This window comes from Megascapheus bottae, chromosome 1, assembly GCF_031878675.1.
Source record: "Megascapheus bottae isolate mThoBot1 chromosome 1, mThoBot2.hap1, whole genome shotgun sequence".
NCBI classification, from domain to species: Eukaryota; Metazoa; Chordata; class Mammalia; order Rodentia; family Geomyidae; genus Megascapheus; species Megascapheus bottae.
This window is the reverse complement of record NC_143509.1, coordinates 15697108-15717699: the sequence shown is the minus strand read 5'-3', so window position 1 is coordinate 15717699 and position 20592 is coordinate 15697108. Positions and strand designations below refer to the sequence as shown.

General features: G+C 42.8%; 1 protein-coding gene across 3 annotated transcripts; it reads left to right on the top strand.

Moving 5' to 3' along the window:
• The first annotated feature begins 1551 nt into the window (after nt 1–1551).
• LOC150068435 (vomeronasal type-2 receptor 1-like) lies at nt 1552–19449 on the top strand. 3 transcript variants are annotated; one of them, XM_090332818.1, is made up of 6 exons: nt 1552–1793; nt 5969–6260; nt 8233–9096; nt 10564–10794; nt 15034–15157; nt 18467–19449. In XM_090332818.1, the coding sequence occupies exons 1-6, from the start codon at nt 1552–1554 to the stop codon at nt 19447–19449; spliced, it is 2736 nt and encodes a 911-aa protein (XP_090188944.1). The 3 variants fall into 3 exon arrangements, with proteins under 3 accessions (XP_090188944.1, XP_090189105.1, XP_090189028.1); XM_090332979.1 differs by having other exon boundaries at nt 1555–1793; nt 5969–6281; XM_090332902.1 differs by having other exon boundaries at nt 1657–1793; nt 5954–6260.
• Nucleotides 19450–20592: the final 1143 nt, after the last annotated feature.

Genomic DNA, 20592 nt, shown 5'->3' with positions numbered 1-20592 from the left:
AACAACCAGGAGCCTCAACACCCCAACTAGTCCCTGACCTACAGCAAGAATGCGGTCTGTCAAAAGGGTGGCAAGGCACACAATGCTAGCTTTTAACTATTGCCTAGCTCATCATGACCTGTGATGATGATTTTCCATCTCCCTCAAACTGCACATCCCCTGAGAAGGAAGCTTGGATGATAAACACTGTTTGTCAAGTGGTGTCCTTGCCAGCACACAGGGTAATTAAACAGAAACAGCTGCCGTCAAGTGAGAGGCGTGGTAAAGCGGCGAAAGGCCCCTGAGAGAATTCATTCAGTCCATCCTCACACCAGAGCCACACACCAGACACTCACACTGGACCCCCAGATCACACCCAACTGGATAGTCACACAGGAATCACACCTCAAACTGACACTAGACACTCATTCACACTGGACTCCCAGTTCACACCTACACTAGGCCCACACTCATACTAGACACTCACACTCGCCTCACACTCACACTAGACACACTCGACTCACATACTAGACACACCAGACTCACACTCACACTAGATGCACACTAGACCCCCACATTGGGACACACCAGTGACTTCTGAGGGTCATTCGTTCACCACCTGCACCATTGTGTGTAAACAATGGCCAGACTCTGAAGAAGTCTAGCGCTGTGTCCCCTAAGAACCAGTCTCAGGTCCCATCAGCAGCACTTAGAAAGCAGCCACAGTACTGACCTGCAGACTGGCCAGGGCCAGCCTATGTCCTCTGCCAGCCTACCGAACCGGAGCCATCTGGGCTGTCATCAGCAGCACATTTACTCTGGGGCTCCTCAGGACAAGAGGAAGATTTCATTTTACTTCTAAATTAGAAATCCTTCACAGGTGACCAGATGAAGAAAACGACCTTATTTTTTGTTGGTGTTCTAAAATTTTTGTGCCAGGGATTGCATATAGAGATCCCATTCTTGAATACTTATTTGTTAAACTTGACATTTGAAATATAACATCTTTTTTTTAAAAGAAATATATTTGACATCACCAAAAGTTAGAAAAAAAATCCCAAGTTCTGTTCTTAAATTATTTTATACACTGAAAGAAAGTGACAGTTGTAAAGTCACCTCTTTGGATTCATTGTCAAGAAGCAGAAAGCTCCTCCTCACTTTCAAGGACAGAGAAACTCCCATGGGGATTGTTGAGTCAACAACAAATAAGGCTGAAATCGATAACCACGAAAGGGACAGATTCTACAAAGGAAATGACCCTTGGGAACTGAACCCCACTAATAGCTCATGGGGGATTATTGCTAATCATGGCAGGAATTTCAGGAGCTCTTCTCAGAATTATTCTACTAGTCTGGATGCATAAACTGTAAGTGGCCAAGATGCTGGGTGGCAGAGGTGACAAACATGTAACAAGTAGTTGTAAGTGGCTGAGATGCTGGGTGGCAGAGGTGACAATCATGTAACAAGTAGCAGCAGGCCAAGCCCAGTGGGAGGAGCCACTGCACTGCTCCATCCAGGAGCCTCATTAAACCCTGGGACCTCAACATGCTCAGCTTCCTCCCTCTCTCCGAGATGGCCAGCAGAAGGATGTGCCTGCTTCTGGGAGCTCTGGTGTTTGTATGGGCTGAGCTGGGCACTGAAGGCCAACAAGAGGAAGAGGAACTGACCTGCAGGTTGATGGGCAAGTTTGACCTGAACGGCTATGTGGACGCCAAGAACCATTCTGTTGTTATTGGAGGTCTGTTTCCTATTCACTCCAGAACCATCCCAGCAAACGAGTCTATTTTGGAGCCAGTATCAGCCAAATGCGAAGGGTAAGGTGTGCACAAGTCCTCTCCCTCAACTGCAGGTGTGGGGGAGGAGTGGTGGGCAGGGCCCGGGTCTCCAGCTGGAGTCATGGTTCTACCTGAGTCTGGACAGGGACTCCAGCTTCCAGACCTCAGTTTCCCCCGATGCAATCCCAAGAACAGCTCATGTCCAGTGAGCGCTTCCCAATTCCATGTGAGTCAGAGGAGTAGTGTCCTGTGGTGTAGAATGTGGCTCTTCAGAGGGGGTTCGCAGCCAGAAGCAGCAGCAGCTGAGAACTTGATAGGAGGTTGAGTCTGTCTGCATCCCAGCCCCTGTTAAGCAGAGGCTATTCAACGTTGAGCTCACTGGGCAGTGAGTGTGGCTGCCCAGCTGTCATGGGTGAGGTTTACAGCAGTGAAAATGTGCAGTGTGGGGCACTGGTGAATTTCTGATCTGGTGTTGATGTCAAGGTTCCTTCAGCTTCTGGAAGGCTTCTGCCCTGAGGTGCCCACCGGGCTTGTCATGTCAGGAGAGGGCGTCCTCATTTGTCAGTCCAGAGTAGCTAGTCATCTTTGGGTAAGCACAGCAAGGAGAGGTTATGACAGGTGTCTGGGTCTCTCTCTCTCTCTCTCTCTCTCTCTCTCTCTCTCTCTCACACACACACACACACACACACACACACACACACACACACACACACACATGCTCACACATACAGAGCAATTTATACATGGAAAAAAAATCCCAGAAATTAAAACAATTTCCAATCTTCTGCTCATGACACCAAGTGTCTCTCTTTACTTCCTGTATTGCTATTGTACTTTTCAGTAGGTGTGACCCCCATAAGTGACAGTTTTCCATGAGATATTTTATACAATGCTTCAGTACCCTGGAGGTTTACAATCACTGTAATTTTACAAGTAACTTAGTCATTATCTCTTTACAGCATGACAAGAAGAAAACAGAGAGGGAGGGAGGGAGGGACAGAGGGAGGGGAGAACAGGGAGGGAGGAGAGAGAGGATAGAGCTCTGTTGCCTAGCATCCATGAGGTCCTGCTTCCATCCCCAACACCAAAAACAAAAAAATCACTGGTTATAATTTAGTCTCTTTCATCTTATTTCAGACATTGTGTTTTGAGATGTTTTGGAGAGAGTAGTCAACTTTCCTTGGAACAGAGGATTACAATGGGATTACAATAAAGAATTACAATTCCTTTCCAATTGTTTTCCACTGTTACTGTAAAGCAAAGAGGAGGAACAGGCCATTGGATACATGTGCATTGTTGGAGAGTCAACACATTATCGCAAAAGTCTTCATTTCTATTTTGAGTAACATGAGACAAAAAACCGGAGGCTGTCTTAGTGTGTTTCTCTAATTTATCTAATAAAATGTATTAATTTGTTCTCCACTATTAACAAGAACACTGGAAAGTTATTTTTCCAGCCTATATACATATTAGTAAACATGAATTCTATTAATAATAATATGACATAGGAGCCAGGAGTTTGGCCTACTGGTAGAGTGCTTGCCTAGCATGCAAAAAGACCAGGTTATATTCCTTGGTACCACATATGTAGAAAAACCTGGAAGTGGTGCTGTGGCTCAGTGGTAGAACTCTAGCCTTGAGAAAGCCAAGGAAAGTGCTCAGGCCCTGAGTTCAAGGCCCAGAACTCAAAAAAAAAGGAAAAGAATAATATGACATCGTCCCTATAATTGAAACACTGGCAATAAGCATATCTCATTAAAAAATAATTCCCTTACCATAGTTATTTCAGAATTTTCCAAATCAATTATGTGACTGTTTACTACTTAAATTTTCAATTTTTCAGTAATTTCTTTCTTTTTATTTTGCCAGTACTTCAGCTTGAACTCAGGGCCTGAGCACTGTCCTCAGGCTTTCCTCAAGGCCAGTGTTCTACCACTTGAGCCACAGCACCATTTCCAGCTTTTTTTTTGTTTTGTTTTCAGTGTATGTGGTATCCAGGAATTGAACCCAGTGTTCTACCACTTGAGCCACAGCACAATTTCCAGCTAGGCAAGCACTCTACCACTAGGCCAAACTCCCGGCCCCAATTTTTCAGTAATTTCTTAAGAATCTTCATGATACCCTCCAGTTCTCAGCTCCCTGAGTAGCAAGGTTCTAAACTTGGAGACACATGTAATACAAGGATGTGGCAGAAATAGTAAATTTTTTTTCTGAACTATGTACATATAAATTGCAAGGGAAGATGGCATGGCAGTGGCTCACGCATGTAATCCTAGCTACTCAGGAGGCTGAGATCTGAGGATCAACGTTCAAAGCCAGCCCAGGCACAAAAGGACCTGAGACTCTTATCTCCAATTAACCTCTAGAAAATGGAAAGCTGGGCTTGGCTCAAGGGTAGGCCTTGAACTAAAGAGCTTAGGGACAATGCCCAGGCTGAGTTCAAGCTCCATGACTCCCCCTCCACACACAAAATAGCATGGTAATGCCCCACACACAAAAAGAAAGAAAGAAAGAAAGAAAGAAAGAAAGAAAGAAAGAAAGAAAGAAAGAAAGAAAGAAAAAGTCATCACGGTTCTATTAACAATAGTCAGGAGTTTCTTCTGTCTCTGCCCACCCAACCTTTAGCCATCCTTCGTAGAAGATTCAGAAATTCATAATTTTAGAAAATACTGTGTTAACCTGGTTATCAGGTAAAGTATATAAAAAGAAATTTTCTATTTTTAAATTTTGCTCAGAGCTGGGAGAAACAAATGAGGGATGGAGTAAGTGAATGAAAACAAAATCATCCTGAACCCAATCACTGCATTTGGAAAATTCCTATCCATCCTGCTCCACATACTCATATGCATTATATGCAGTGTTACTTATGGAGCTCACTTTGCAAACTACCCATCTCCCTCAGTACTATACTCAATTTATATTTAAGTTCTTTAATTATCATTACATAATGATGGAAACATTATATAAAATGTATTGCAAATGAGCATCATCAATAATCTCTACTAATCTATGACAAGAAAAAAATGGTGTCACTGGAGTCATAGATGTAAGGTCTGCCGAAAGGAAACTCCACGCAATTCAGAAGAGGGTTTATTGTGTGAAGAAAGAGCAACCTCCAGTAGCCCAAGATGGAGTCTGGTGGAGCAAAAGAAGAGGTTATGGCGGAAAGTGAGAGATTATAGGGGTGTGGCCACAGGGGAAGGGGATGTGATCTCAGAGGATGGGGAAATACCTCAGACTGGGGGACCTCCCACTGCCCCCAGGCATGCCAGTTGCCAGGGTTACAGATGCTGGACAGGGATTTCCAGGGTGCAGGGGGAGAAAGCCAAGGGAAGAAGTCATTTCTTCCAGGCGGACCTAACACTAGAATACCTAACCTAATGCACTAAGAACATAAAGTAGTATGTAATGATACTTTTATGAAAGTATTTCTATAATTATGATCAGTGTCCAGAAGAAAGCAAGACATGGTAAGGGAGAGACCAGAGTATTCCATATGGAGGAGAGAACAGATCCCAGGAATTGCTGGGCGTCTATGTGGAGAGAATCAGAAACAGAAAACAAATGCTTCTGTGAACAGATACATCTGCATCTCACAAAGCTACAGCACATAAGACACACAGGGAAAGGGCACATTAAATGTCATTTTACTATTCCTTTTAAAAAAAATTTATATGGTACTGAGGAATCAAACCCAGGGTTTCATGCATGCCAAGCAAGCATTCTACCACTAAGCCACCTTTCCAGTCCCGAAAGGAAACATTAAAAGTTCCTTCCCAGCCAAACGTCTGGAAGCCTGTGGCTCATGTCTATAATCCTAGCTACTCAGGAGCCTGAGAGTTGAGGATCATGGTTCAAAGCCAGCCTGGGCAGGAAAGTCCATGAGACTTACCTCCAGTTAATCACTCAAAACCCAGAAGTGTTGCTGTAGCTTGAAGTGGTAGAGCACTATCTTTGAGCAAAAGAGCTCATGGACAGAGCCCAGGCCCGGAGTTGTACCCCACAATCACTACCACCAACACAAAAATATTCCTTCCTAATATATTCTGTCACAATGAACACAATTAATAATTGAATCCTTTACCTTTATAACATCAGTGATGACAAAATGAGCAAGCTCAGACAACTGGTGCTTGCTGATGTTCTGGCAAAATGCTCCCTGTGCTCCGAGCCTGCCCACTGATCTCACCTTACGAGAGTGGTTTCCTTGGCAGGTTCAACTTCCGGGGATTCCGCTGGATGAAAACCATGATTCACACCATCAAGGAGATTAACGAGAGGAAGGACATTCTGCCCCACCACACTCTGGGCTATCAGATCTTTGATACCTGTTGCACTGTGTCCAAAGCAATGGAGTCATCTTTGGTACTGCTCACGGGGCAGGAAGAAAACAAACCCAACATAAGAAACAGCACGGGGGCCTATCTGGCAGGAATTGTTGGATCAGGAGGCTCAGCCCTGTCCATTGCTGCTTCAAGAGTTCTAGGGCTGTATTTTTTGCCTCAGGTACTTCAGGATATTGTGCTGGTTTTATCTTACATAAACAGAACCTGTGTGTGTGGAACTTGAAACAAACAAGGAGCTGAGGGGAGGTTGGGCTAAGTTACAGAGGCGAGCAGGAGTGCTGGTGAGGATAATACTCCCCCGTTCCTGTGTCCAGTCAGCAAGTATGAGTTATACACTGGCCTTCTGTGGGCAAAACACTCATCAACACTGTGCAGGTCATTGATAAAATATCTTTGGATTGATCGGCAGATTGCACTGTACTTGTGCTGACCTTAAGTCTATCGTGATAATCTTGTAAGACCCCAGAGCTTCCTGTACTGCCACACTGGAATAATCCTAGAAAATCTTTTTTTTTAAGGCAGCTTGGGCGATCTTAAGAAAGTTGAGAAGGACACATTCCATCATAAAAGGAGATGGAATTAGAAAGAATTACTAAGTAAATAGAAATAAAGATCTGTAATTATTTCCTAGGGTTGCTCATTAGAATCAAAAGTTTGTGCTTAATAATGTGGTTAAGCTTACTTTTGTGCTACTGATGTAAGGCAAGTGGCATTTGGGTAGTTTGTTTAAGACTGTTGTTTCACCGTGTGTGTGTGTGTGTGTGTGTGTGTGTGTGTGCGCACACGCCTGGATCAAACCCCAACCCTCCCCACAGCAGGCAAGTGCCCGATCACTGAGCCACATCCACAGCCATGTAGATCTGCAAAGTGTTTGTTAGAGAACTACAAACAGGAAGAATGGGAAATAAGAACTGAGGGAAGGTTGACTTTGTCTCCTACTTTGCTGTGCGCCACATGGCAGCTCGGCCCCACTCAGAAAGCTGTGAGTTCTTCTTCCACCCCTACCTTGAGTAATCCTGGACCATGGTGAAATCAATTCATGGACAGGCACTGTCATGTCAGAAGTAGCAATTCCTTAATTCAGCCTCCTCAGAATTGGTGCCTAAATGTCAGAAGAGGTAAGAAACTTGCCTAAAGTCTCACGTTGGTAAATTGCTGAGAAAGAATAGGAAATGATATATCTTTGATTCTCAGGCGGGCTCTTTCTTACTGTTAGCATGGTTCTAGAGTGCAGCCTGTCCCCAGTGGAGCAAGTATAGTAGAGGCAGGGGAAGGAAACACCGGACTGGTTTTGAAGGAAACTGAAGTGAATAACAGTTGCAAAACTGTAGAATTATGATCTAGAAAGGGGTGGCTTACTAGTAACATTAGCTGGGACAACAGAGAAGATGATGAGTTCTTCGTGGTAGAGTTGGTGAGGTGCAGGGTAAGCTACAGCAGCAGTGTGGTAAAATGGTTAGGCACTCACTGTCACCTCATCTTCATTCTTGAGTGCTAAAAGATGAAGAATACACGTAAGGACCAGCCGTCACCTGAGGATATAAAATCACTCTTGACTTATCCAGGCGTGTGAGTTAAAAATGAGGCCCTCTATGAGATTTGCTGAACAGCATTGCTTATAGCCAATACTCAAGCGAAGGTTGACATGCTCTGAAGTCCTCTGTCAGAAGACAGAAGGAAACAGAGGAAAGAAAGTAATGGAGAGGGAGACCTAGCATGAAGAAGGGGGGGGAAAAGGAGGAGTGGAACAAAATGAGTTGTGAATTGCTCACTCCATCATATACAAGCAGGGCATTGGGATGGGAGAAGAAGCCCTGAGTGGTTGATTCAAGGGAGCATTTTGACTCTGAGTATAAAGGAAAGGGCAGAGGTTAGCCCAGTGGGTCATCCCATGTAAGTGCCCCCCTTGTCAAAATTACCTTCCTAATCCCCTGGGGAGGGGCAGGAAAAGGATTGGAAGGGACCCCAGTGACCACAGCCCTCACCCCTTGTCTGGACTTGGAGGTATGTGTGGGCACCAAACAGTCTGTTTATAAAGTCTGAACTCCTAAATCCTCGTTCTCTTACTGAAACTGTGTCACGTATGCCCTGACTTTTCTTTCTGATAACTCCATGGTTATTTTCAATTATAGGTGGGCTATGCCTCTACCTGCTCACTTCTTAGTGATGAATTCCAGTTTCCAAGTTATTTTCGCACAATAGCCAGTGATAATATCCAGTCCCAGGCTATGGTGAAACTTATCCAGCACTTTGGCTGGGTGTGGGTGGGCACTATCGCAACAGATGATGATTATGGAAAATACGGAGTCAAAGTTTTCAAAGAACATTTGGAGGGTGCCAACCTCTGCGTCGCGTTCTCTGAAACCATCCCCAAAGTCTATTCCAATGAGAAAATGCAAAAGGCAGTGAAGGCTGTCAAAGACTCCTCTGCCAAAGTCATTGTACTTTATGCCTCTGATGCAGATCTCAGTCCCTTCGTGCTGGAGATGGCACACCACAACATAACTGACAGGACGTGGATAGCAAGCGAGGCGTGGATTACCTCCGCCCTCCTGGCAAAGCCTGAATTCTTCCCCTATTTTGGTGGAAGTATTGGGTTTGCAGTGCCAAGAAGTGACATCCCAGGGTTGAAAGAATTTCTCTATGACGTGCATCCCAGCAGGGACCCAAGTGACGTCCTGACCATTGAGTTCTGGCAGACGGCATTTAACTGTACTTGGCCCAATGGCAGCGTGCCTTACAATCTGGACCACCGTGTGAATATGACCGGGAAGGAGGACCGGCGGGAGGCCATGTCTGATCAGCTGTGTACTGGGGAGGAGAGGCTGGAAGATCTTAAAAATACCTACCTGGATGTGTCTCAGCTGAGGATTACAAACAATGTGAGACAAGCTGTGTACACCCTGGCCCATGCCCTGGATGAGCTCAGCAGATGTGCTGAGACACATGGGCCAAACCACCCCTGTCCACGCATACCAACTTTCCAGCCAGAAGAAGTAAGTGGTTGTTTCATTGCTCCATATCCTTTGACGATTGTAAGAACCCAGGCCATTGCATATATTTGTTGACTGTGGAACCTAGCAGATGTTTTCATAAGATGACCAACTACAATAAAAGGGTTCCCCTGCAACTTAAACAAACACCTTCAGTTCCTAATTGTTAATAGAATTATCGTTAGGATTTTTTTTTCTTTTGATCAGTCGTGGGGCTTGAACTCTGGGCCTTGGTGCTGTCCCTGAGCTCTTCAGTTCAAGACTACCACCCTACCCTTGAGCCACAGCACCACTTCCAGTTTTCTAGTGGTTAACTGGAGATGAGTCTCACTCCTTAGATCCTTAGATCTCAGCCTCCTGAGTAGCTAGGCTGATAGGTGTGAGCCACCCCCCACGGTGTTCATTAGGGTTTTCATAAATATAGAAAAGCTCCTGGGCCAGGAGTTTGGCTTAGTGGTAGAGTGCTTGCCTAGCATGCATGAAGACCCGGGTTCAATTCCTCGGTACCACATACATAGAAAAAAGCCGGAAGTGGTGCTGAGGCTGAAGTGGTAGAGATCTAACCTTGAGAAAGTCCAAGGACAGTGCTCAGGCCCTGAGTTCAAGCCCCATGAATGGCAAAAAAAAGAAAGAAAGAAAGAAAGAAAGAAAGAAAGAAAGAAAGAAAGAAAGAAAGAAAGAAAGAGAAAGAAAGGTTCCTAAGTCAGCCTATTACACAGATAATTTTTTGTTGGCTTTTGTTTCATTTTTCCATGAACATAATAGAAATTTAAAGTCTGCATTATTATAAGACTGAAAGAGGAGCTTGTGGATCTCTATTCCTTTATCTTGTCACTACATCTCTACAACATCAGGCTCTACCAGTACATTGTAAGGTCAGTTATTGGGCCTAGCATGTCTACATTTTATCCAGCAGGAATTGGAAAGAACAAAAGATAGTATGACCCTCCATTTAGGGCTCACTCATCAAAGTATGAATATTAACGTGAAATGTTTAATTTGGTATTTAATACATTTCTCTTTTTTCTCTTGTAGTCTTTTTTTTTTCCAGTCCTGGGCTCAAGGCCTGAGCACTGTCCTTGGACTTTCTCAAGGCTAGAGCTCTACCACTTGAGCCACAGCACCACTTCTGGCTTTTTTCTATGTATGTGGTACCAAGGAATTGAGCCCAGGTCTTCGTGCATGCTAGGCAAGCACTCTACCACTAGGCCAAACTCCTAGCCCCTTAATACATTTCTTTTTAAAGTAAGTCTTTGCGATCTAATGAACACTTTACCTTTATAGTACATCTATTTGGAAAATATCCCTCAAGTTTGAATTCACACACATTCCCATACATACACACACACACACACGAAGAAGAAAAAACCCAGCCCTGTAAATCAAATATGAGTCTGAAATTGTTTTCTTTACAAAATTCTATTTTCTAGACAAATGACTACTTACGATTTTCATTCCCTTGTTTTGTAGCTGACCAACTATGTGAGTTCAGTTAAATTTACAACACACGATGGAAGGAAAATAGAGTTTGACGAAAGTGGAGATATAAAAGAAGGGCACTATGATATTCTAAACTGGCAGTTAGATGATAGTGGAGAAGTTGCCTTCATAAAGCTTGGAGAATACATCTTCAGAGAGTCTAAATATGAACTCAGCCTCAAAAAGGAGTCACCAATATTCTGGAACACAGAATCATCAAAGGTTAGTTTATAATCTTTCTCAGTAATTTTTTTCTTTTCCTGTTAAATTAGCATATATTATTAAGTTTCATTGAATATTTTCGTACATGCATGTAAGGTACTTTGATATAATGTGGTTGTCCTCTTCCTCCTTTCTGATGTCCCTTTGAAATTCTTTAAATGTATACATTGACAGTTTTATTACACATCCAAGATAATCAGATCAAAATCCCCTCCCCAGCACCTGCACTTTCCTCTTCTATTCTTTTTCCCTTTATACACCCGGCCCCAAGCCTCATTTTCCACTCATGTCCTTCTATTATTTTGTGCCAATACTAGGCCTTGAACTCAGGGCCTGGGCACTGTCCCTTAGCTTTTTCACTCAAGGCTGGTGCTCTACCAATTGAACCACAACTCCACTTCTACCCTTTTGCTGGGGATAACAGTCTCATGACCTTTTCTGCCCAGACTGGTTTTAAACCTTGATCCTAAATTCTCAGCCTCCTGTGTAGTCAGGATTACAACTTTGAGCTACTAGTGCTAGGCCTATAACTGCATTTTTAAAGTCTACAGTCCTCAGATGAGATAAAGTAAGTGTTAATTGTCTTTCTGAGTCTGGTGTCTGCCATTTAGTATGATTATGTTGATTTCATCCATTTTCCTGAAAATGTCATCATTCACTCTTCTCTTTGGCTGAATAGTCTCTCGTACATGTCACATATGCTACAATTTTGTAATCCGTTCACCTAGTGATAAGCACCTAGGCTTAATTATTGTGAATAGTAATGCAGTAAATATACTCTACAGAATCTCTTGTATAATGCCTTAAATTCCTTTGTTTGTATGTCCAAGAATATGTAGAAGCTTGAGTTTAGTTTCATGAAGAGTTTCCATACTGATTTCCAAAGTGGCAATTCCTACCAACAGTGTTCAATTGTTGCTTTCCTTCATATACTGGCTACAGGTAGCATAAACACTAGAAAATATCTGTAAGTAGAGAAGTCACCAGAACACAACTGCACAAGTAGAGAAACTTAGGACATACCAGAACAAGCAGCAACTGTTGTCAGCATGGTGGATGAGAACAGTCATGAAAGCTGGTAGTATAGTGTACTTGAGTTTTCATTGCCTTTATGGTTATGGTTGGTAAACAGCTCTTTGCCTATTCACTGGCAATCTGTAGATTTTGTTTTCTTTTGTTTTGGTGGTGGTGTTGTATTGTCTGTCCTAGGACTTGGACTCTGGGCCTGGGCATTGTCCCTGAGCTCTTCAACTCAAGACTACCACCATACCCCTTGAATCACAGCACCACTTCCAGTTTTCTAGTGAATAATTGGAGATAAGAGTCTCAGTGCCTGGGCTGGCTTTGAACCTTGATCCTCAGATCAGCCTCCTGAGTAGCCAGGATGACAGGCGTGAGCCACAGCGCTCGGTTGTCTGTAGTCCTTTTGAGAACGGTCTGTTCAGTGTGTTTGCTCATTTTTTAAGTGGATTATGTGAGGGGTTCATCTTGAGTTTTTCATACATTCCAGATATTAATCTGTTGAGAGATAAAGAGTTGTCTCTTGACCTGATGATTATTTTCTTGTAGTGAAGAATCTTTTTAGAGGCTTCAAATATATTTCAATACAAACATAATAGACATTTACAAAAAGTTTATTGCCCCCAAATGCTTACAATCTGATGAAATAATATATTGTGTCAACATTTCTGAACATCCTGCAGTACATGCATAGGAGCTGGGGAATTCCCCCGAACACCTGCCTCCAGTTGTCACTCAGTGGGTGGTTACGGGCCAAAAGTAAGTTACAGGATCTTAATAGTGATCTTGCTAGAGAAAAAAAGTTAACAAGAACTGAGAGTAGCAGTTTTCCATGAGTTTCATTTTCCTGTCTCTCACAGACACAGTGTAGTTTAGTTCTGTTCTTCATCTAACACTCTTTCCTCTCCATCTCCTCAGACAGTCATAGCACCCCAGTTACTAATACCTCTGTGGATAAACACACAATCTAGTGAAGCCTTGTGTCTGCTCATCTTTTTGGTTAATAGAAATCCCATTTGCCTCTCCTTGACCTTACTTGCTGAACGGTGAAGTTCTACTCAGGGAGGTACTACCTGGGCAGGTATCTTCCAGTGTTTTCCATAGCTGTGCTGACATGTTCCAGTGCTTTCTCTACCTGTGCAGATATGTTCTAGTAAGTTCCCTATTCTCTCCTACAATTGTTTCAAGGTTTTGTGTCTTACTTGGAATCTCTGTCTGAATTGATATCTGTACAAGGCAAGAGAAACAAGTTCAGTCATTGTATGAGGGTCTCCAGATTTACCAGCATTGTTAGCCCAACAGCCTTTCTTTTCTTCAGCTACATTTTGAGCCACTTTTTCAAAACCCAGGTTCTGCAGCTGCATGTGTTTATTTTTAGGCCTTCTGTTTTGCATTGGTCCCATGTTATCCAACATTATAACTCTGTTGTATGGTTTAAAATCTAATATTGTGATACAATAGCATATTTTAAATCAAGATTGCCTTGACTCTTCAGGATCTTTTCTTTTTATATAAATTTAAGGGTTGATTTTTCTAGTTCTATGAAGAATGGATTAGGCAGTTCGACAGGTATTACACCTGGCATATGGATTGCTTTGGTACTGTAACCATTTTCATGACATTGATTTTGCCTGTGAATATGGGAGATCTGTCTTCCAGTGTCTCCTTTAATTTTCTTCCTCAACATTTTATAGTTTGCACTGTAGAGTTTTGGTTTTTTATACTTCCTTAATGGTTAAGGCTTCTTCGTAGGTATTTTACTTTTTGAAGCTATTTTTAATGAAATTCTACTGATATTGTTTTCTCAGCCTATTCACTGTTAGTATATAGGAAAGCTAGTGATTGAACGATGACTTTTTAATCCTGCCACATCACGGATGGTGTGTGACGGTTCTCAATGTTTTAAGGTGTTTATATGGAATCCCTCAGATAGAGCATCTCATCCTGTGGGCTACAGATTACCTCAGCTCTTCCTTCCTCATGGGGATTCTTTTATTTCTCCTGCCTCACAATCTACTCTGGAATTTCTGTAGTGTACTGAACAGGAGTAGAGAGAATAGACCATTGGTCTTGTTCCTGACTTTACGGGGAATGCTTTCAGTTTTTCCCAATTTCATATGAGGTAGGCTCGTCACACATAGCTTTTATTGTGGTGAGGTACAATCTGTTGGTTATGTTGTTGAATTCAGTTTTCAAGTACTTTGTTGAACAAAACTTGCCTATCAAAGAGAAGAACCTATAATTTCCTTTTCTTACGCTGCAATCCTGTCTACTTTTGGAACAAGTAAAATACTGGACTCACAAAATGAGTTTGGTAGTGATCTTCCCTTTATATTCCATTCAGAAGTTTGAGGAGTATTGTTTGTTCTTCTTTGAGGAGTACTGTTTGTTCTTCTTTAAATGTCTTGTAAGATTCGGTTGCAAATCAATCTGTCCTAGTCTTTTTTGTTGTTGTTAGGAAATCATTTTTTACAGCCACAAACCCATTACTTGCCACAGATATATTTAAGTCCTTTTATCCTCTAATTTTAACTTTAGTAATCAAGTGCACACTTCTCCCAGTTTGGGGAACATAAATGTGCCCGAGTTCCTTCATTATTTTCTGGACTTCACTGGCATTTATGCTGATGTCTAATTTTTGTCTCTAATTTTATTTCCCTTCCTCCATGGAATAAATTGGCTAAATGTTAGTCTATTCATCTTTTCAAAGACCAACTCTTTATTACAATGTCGTCATCATCGTCATTGTCTTCTCTTCCTCCTCCTCCTCCTCCTCTTTCTTTTTCTCCTCCTCTCCTGGTACTTGTGTTTGAATCCAGGGCCTCACATGCTCACTGGGTATTTCCTCCAACATCTGGCTCTCTGTGCTTGAAAGCTTTAATACCACATTTGGATGGCCAGGCTGAGAACAAATACTAGGTACTCAACATGATTCTCTGGGTGACAGATACTCCCTGAAACTGGAACCCGCTTGTCAAACTGTCCCTTCTGCAGAGTTGCAAATGCATGGAATCTGGTCCCGAGGTTTAGAATCCATTTTGCATTTCTGGACTCGTCCACAGGTTCAGGAAGTCTTCTCCACATTCTTCACAGGACGATTTTCCTGGGTTCTCTAGCCTAGCACAGTGCTTCCCAGAAGTCCACCAGGGGACTTCCTCGGCCCCATAATGGCAGAGATAAAAGATGCAGGATGGAAATCTTTGCCCTTGACCTTGCCAGGTTCCCTATTCGGTGTGCACCGATGTGTGTCCTCCTGGGACCCGAAAGGGGATTCGTCATGGGAAACCCATCTGCTGCTTTGATTGCATCCCTTGTGCTGATGGACATGTGTCAGAGAAACCAGGTAGAGATATTTATTTTCTCTTAAATCGCCATTAAATTAAACTTATGCTGTCAAGGTGATCCTTGCAGAGCTTTTTGTTAAAAAGACATGAATAATATGTAATATCACAAAAATCCATCAAATCATTGAATGTTCTGGGTATTATTTAAAAAGATAAAACGCAGCAGAATATTGCTGGATGCCAGTGACTCATGCTTGCAATTCTAGCTATTTGGGAGACTGAAACCTAAAACTTTATGGTTCACAGACAGCTCAGAAAGAAAAGTCCTGAAGATTCCATCTTCAATTAACCAGCAAAAACCTGGACTGGAAACAAAGCTCACGTAGTACAGCATCAGCTATGAGCAAATAAGCAAAAAGAGCAAGTGTAAAGACTTGAGTCTAAGCTCTGCTATCAGCCAAAAAGAAAATGTAACACTGACATTAATTTCAAAAGCTCTAAAAAGTCAGAAAAACCCTACAGCAATGAAGTTAGTAAGAATAATAACAAACAAAATGTATGATATAAACCTGAATAACCATTTGAAAATGTCTTTATTTTCCTGGGAGCATGACCTAGTGGTTGACTGCCTAGCATGCACAAAGCTCTGGGTTCAATTCCTCCATACCATATACACAGGAAAAAACAGAAATGGTGCTGTGGCTCAAGTGGTAGAACACTACTAGCCTTGAGAAAGCTTAAGGACAGTGCCAGGCCCTGAGTTTAAGCCCCAGGACTGGCAAAAAAAAAAGTCTTTGTTTCTGAAGTATGTTAAAAATATTAGTATAAGTATCTCTATTTTATTGAATTATCTCTAACTTGAAATAAAAACATTGTCAAGTTTAAGGCCATAAGTACTCATGAATCATAATGAATTGAATTCTATAATGGTTACTTAAAGAATTCTTTTTCTTTTTCTTTTCTTTTCTTTTTTTTTTTTTTTTTTTTTTTGGCTAATCCTGGGCTTGAGCTCAGGGCCTGAGTACTGTCCTTGGGCTTTCTCAAGGCTAGAGCTCTACCACTTGAACCTCAGCACCACTTCTGCCTTTTTTCTATGTATGTGGTGCCAAGGAATTGAACTTGGGTCTTCGTGCATAATAGGTAAGCACTCTACCACTAGGCCAAACTCCTGGCCCAGCTCAGTGAATTCTGAAACACAGCTAATTTGCTACTATTACCAGAATTTTCCTTACACATGGAGTGTACATTTGCATAAAGCAATACAAGTTTATTTACATTTCTATGTCTTAAAGTAATACAACTGTATATATCTCTTCACAAAGAACCAACAGCAGAAAATATAGAATATTATTGTGAGTGTGTCCATGCCAGAGCATGAATTTAGGACTAAGGTGCTAGGCCTGAACTGTTCTGATAAAGGCTAGTGTTCTGCCACTTACACCATGGACTTTTCTTGCCTGGGCTGGCTTTGAACTACAGTCCTCAGACCTCAGGCTCCTGAGTATGCTGGTGTGATGACAGGTGTGAGCCACTACTACCCACTCATAATAGAGAGCTTCTCTGTGCTAAACTATCTAAAAAAGCAAAATGCCCCCCATCTATTCCAGGACCTTATTTGTCCCAGTAGCTGTAGAGATTTACATCTAGAGTCATTTGAGTTAGTTCTCAGAAATCATTAAAAAGGCATTCACATCTTTACTTGAATTCCTCAAAAATATTAATGATCAGTCAGGCTCTGTGGCTCACACCTGTAACCCTAGCTACTCAGGAGGCTGAGATCCAAAGATTACACACAGTTCAAAGCCAGCCCAGGCACTAAAGTCTGTGAGACTCATCTCCAATTCACCACAAAATGAGAAATGGTGCTATAGTTCAACTGGTAGGGAGGTAGTCTTGAGCTGAGGAGCTCAGAGACAGTGCCTAGGCCCAGAGTTCAAGCCCCATGATTACCCTCCCAAATATTAATGATCTATTTCATAATCCACCACAAACTTATCCCAAATAGAATTTTCTTTTTGCCAGTCCTGGGCCTTGAACTCAGGGCCTGAGCACTGTCCTTGGGCTTTTCTCAAGGCTGGAGCTCTACCACTTGAGCCACAGCACCAATTCCAGCTTTTTCTATGTATATGTGGTAAAGAGGAATCAAACCCAGGTCTTCGTGCATGCTAGGCAAGCACTCTACAACTAGGCCAAACTCCTGGCCTAAGCCAATTCTCTTATACCTAGGTAATACACCAAATTGCCTCAGGAAAAGGAACCAGTAACTTTCCTGTTTATAGACTTATCCTCAACCATCACATATCCTTCTTAAATTTTGTACCTGGAAATTGAAGAAGGAAAAGACGGAGTCCAGACAAAATTCAGTTTGAAGAGAGTGACATTAATGTAAGACTGAAAATACTAGCTTTTTTATTAAAGAATTTATTACCATTGATTTTTTACATCATATTTCAAATGACAAGTTTAACAAACAAGTGTTCAAGAAGGGAATCTCTATGTACAATCACTGGGACTTAGTTTTTAGAACTTAATCAAACTTAGGCTAAGGGTTTGTATGTCATAGAAACATATTAATTTATGAAATAAAACATTATGTCTATAGAGTCATATGTTTTATGTCTATAGTTATGTTTATATTTCCATTACCATGTCCATAGCATTGGGTATGCACTTATTGAGTCCTTGCTCTTGTAGTCTTTGGATCTAATAGCCACATATTAAGGATACCATGCGCCTTTTGTTCTTTAGGTCTTGACTTGTCTCACTCAACATGATTCGCTCTAGATTCATCCACTTCCCTGAGAATGCCATTATTTTATCTAGTCTGTTGGCTATGTAGAATTCCATTGTATATATGTACCACATTTTCTGTATCCATTCATCTGCAGTAGGGCATCTGGATTGTTTCCATCACCTGGCTATTGTGAATAGTGTAGAGATGAACATAGCTGAGCAGGTGTCCTTATCATATGTTGGGTTATGATGTTCAGGGTAGATGCTGAAAACACTAGCTTTTTAACTAGCCTAAACAAGTCCCAATAAAATTAACACAGAGTCACTGCATATATTCAGTTACCATATTCAAGATTGTCCTGGTTTACAAGCATACAAATTTCCTTCCTCACTACATGGTTGAAAGAAATAAAAAAAATAACATGTTCCTAGAAAGACTAGTTAAAGAAAGGCTAACATTCAGGAACAATCGATATGATAGTTGCACACATTACAGTGATTTTATCACCGAAATTTTGATACATACATGTTGCACATGATAGATTTTCAGTGACTGCCTCTCTCAGCCTTTGTCTGTCCTGGACCCCTCAGAAGCACCAGATTCCCTGCAGTGAACCCTCTTGTCCCTTCACCAGGTGAGAGGGAGTGCACGCAGTGTGGCGAGGACTACTGGTCCAATGCAGACAGGAGCAAGTGTGTGCTCAAGGAGGTGGAATTCCTTGCCTACGACGAGGCCCTGGGCTTCACCCTGGTCCTTCTGTCCATCCTCGGGGCCCTGGTGGTGGTGGCGGTCGCCGTGGTGTACGTGCTGCACAGGCGCACTCCCCTGGTGCAGGCCAACGACCGGGAGCTGAGCTTCCTCATCCAGGCTGCGCTCCTCATCACCGTGCTGTCCTCTCTGCTCTTCATCGGCAAGCCAGACGACTGGTCCTGCAGGGCCCGCCAGGTCACGCTGGCCCTGGGCTTTGCCCTCGGCCTCTCTTCCATTCTTGGGAAGACCATTTCCCTCTTTCTTGCCTACAGAATCTCTGTCTCCAAAACTCGGTTTCTCTCCATGCGCCCCGTCTTCCGAAAGCTCCTCGTGCTCCTGTCTGTGCTGGTGGAGGCTGCCATCTGCAGCGCCTACTTGCTGGGGCAGCCCCCGAGGGTGTACAAGAACATGGAGTCTCAGGTGATCAGGATCATTCTGGAGTGCAGCGAGGGCTCTGTGGAGCTCCTGTGCGTGGTGTTCGGGATGGACGTCTTGCTGGCCTTCCTGTGCTTTCTCACCAGCTTTGTGGCTCGCCAGCTGCCAGACAATTATTACGAGGGCAAATGCATCACTTTTGGGATGCTGGCCTTTTTCATCATCTGGATCTCCTTTGTGCCTGCCTACCTGAGCACCAAAGGCAAATTCAAGGTGGCCGTGGAAATCTTTGCCATCCTGGCCTCCAGCTATGGTTTGCTAGGCTGTATATTTGCTCCCAAGTGCTTCATCATTTTGCTGAGGCCCAAGAGGAACACGGCGGAGACGGTCGGGGGAAGAGTGCCCACCGTAGACAAGAGTATCCAGCTGACCTCTGCCTCTGTGAGCAGTGAGCGGAATGACACCGCAGTGTCCACAGTTCTGGATGACTAGCGCTGGAGTGACAGCTGCCCTGCAAAGCCCTGGTGGTGGCTGGCTTTTGGTCGTGTCTGTGGCATCTGCCCAGGCCGTGGGTAACACGGAGGACTGAGCTCTGCTGGAATAGGCCTAGCACCGCCAATGCAATCTTACTCTGTACCGTTCCCTTTAGCATGAATTAGAGTAGCTCTTGCTACTGAAATGCTGAACTGTTTCATTCAAATATCTCATTAGGGATTTTTTGGTAGGGGAAAATAAGTCAGTTTAAACTGATGGAGAAAAACTGGCTCATGACTATGATTTTGGTTTTAAACAATGGATATTTGATCAGGAATTAACCTTCACCCAGAAAGGACCAAAAACCACATTCTCCTGTATCTTTTTAATGTGTCTCCCAAAATAGAGAGCACCCAGGTTGAAGAATTACATTTGATAGTTCCCCTTGGAGCAGGGAGTTGGGGGAATTTCTGCAAGACTTTTGGCATGCAAATAATATCTGAGGAACTAAAACAGAAACAACTTGGGGCTCCTTAAACCCATTATGGTAGGAGTCAATTTCCTCCACGGGGAACAAGCCCTGCCCTGTCCAGGCTTCCTGCAGGAGGGTGAAGGTAAAGGGTGAGATCGGTATATTCCAGAACAAGAAGGGCAATGTGACAGGTGACATTAAGATGTGACTGCAACAGTCTACTTGATCGTATAATAGGACCCTCATGGCAGAAAAGCTAATAATGAGCTACAGCTGGTATCTGAATAACTGTCTGTCCTGTGATTACATAGAATTAACTGGAATTGGAGTCTCATGAGGAAATGTTACACAGATATTTTTGGTCTTTGAAACTTCTACAAGATAGATTAAATGAGACTTCTCCACTTTCTTAATGTATGGACTCCCTCAGAGTCTCAGTGAGAAGCAAATGGATCTAGATATAATTTATTTTCAAGTTAGTGATATGACAAGTAAATCTAACCCAGACATGGAAATATCAAAGCTCAGTAAGTCAAGGTATGAGATGGCCAAAAAAGTAGCTGTTTAAAGGAATATGAATTTCAAAATACATTCACAAGTGCCTCAAAATACAATGAAGGTGGCAAAAAACATTTGCGACCTTTCCTGTCTTGCATGGGCACAGCCGCGGTGGAGCGGGCATTCCTGTC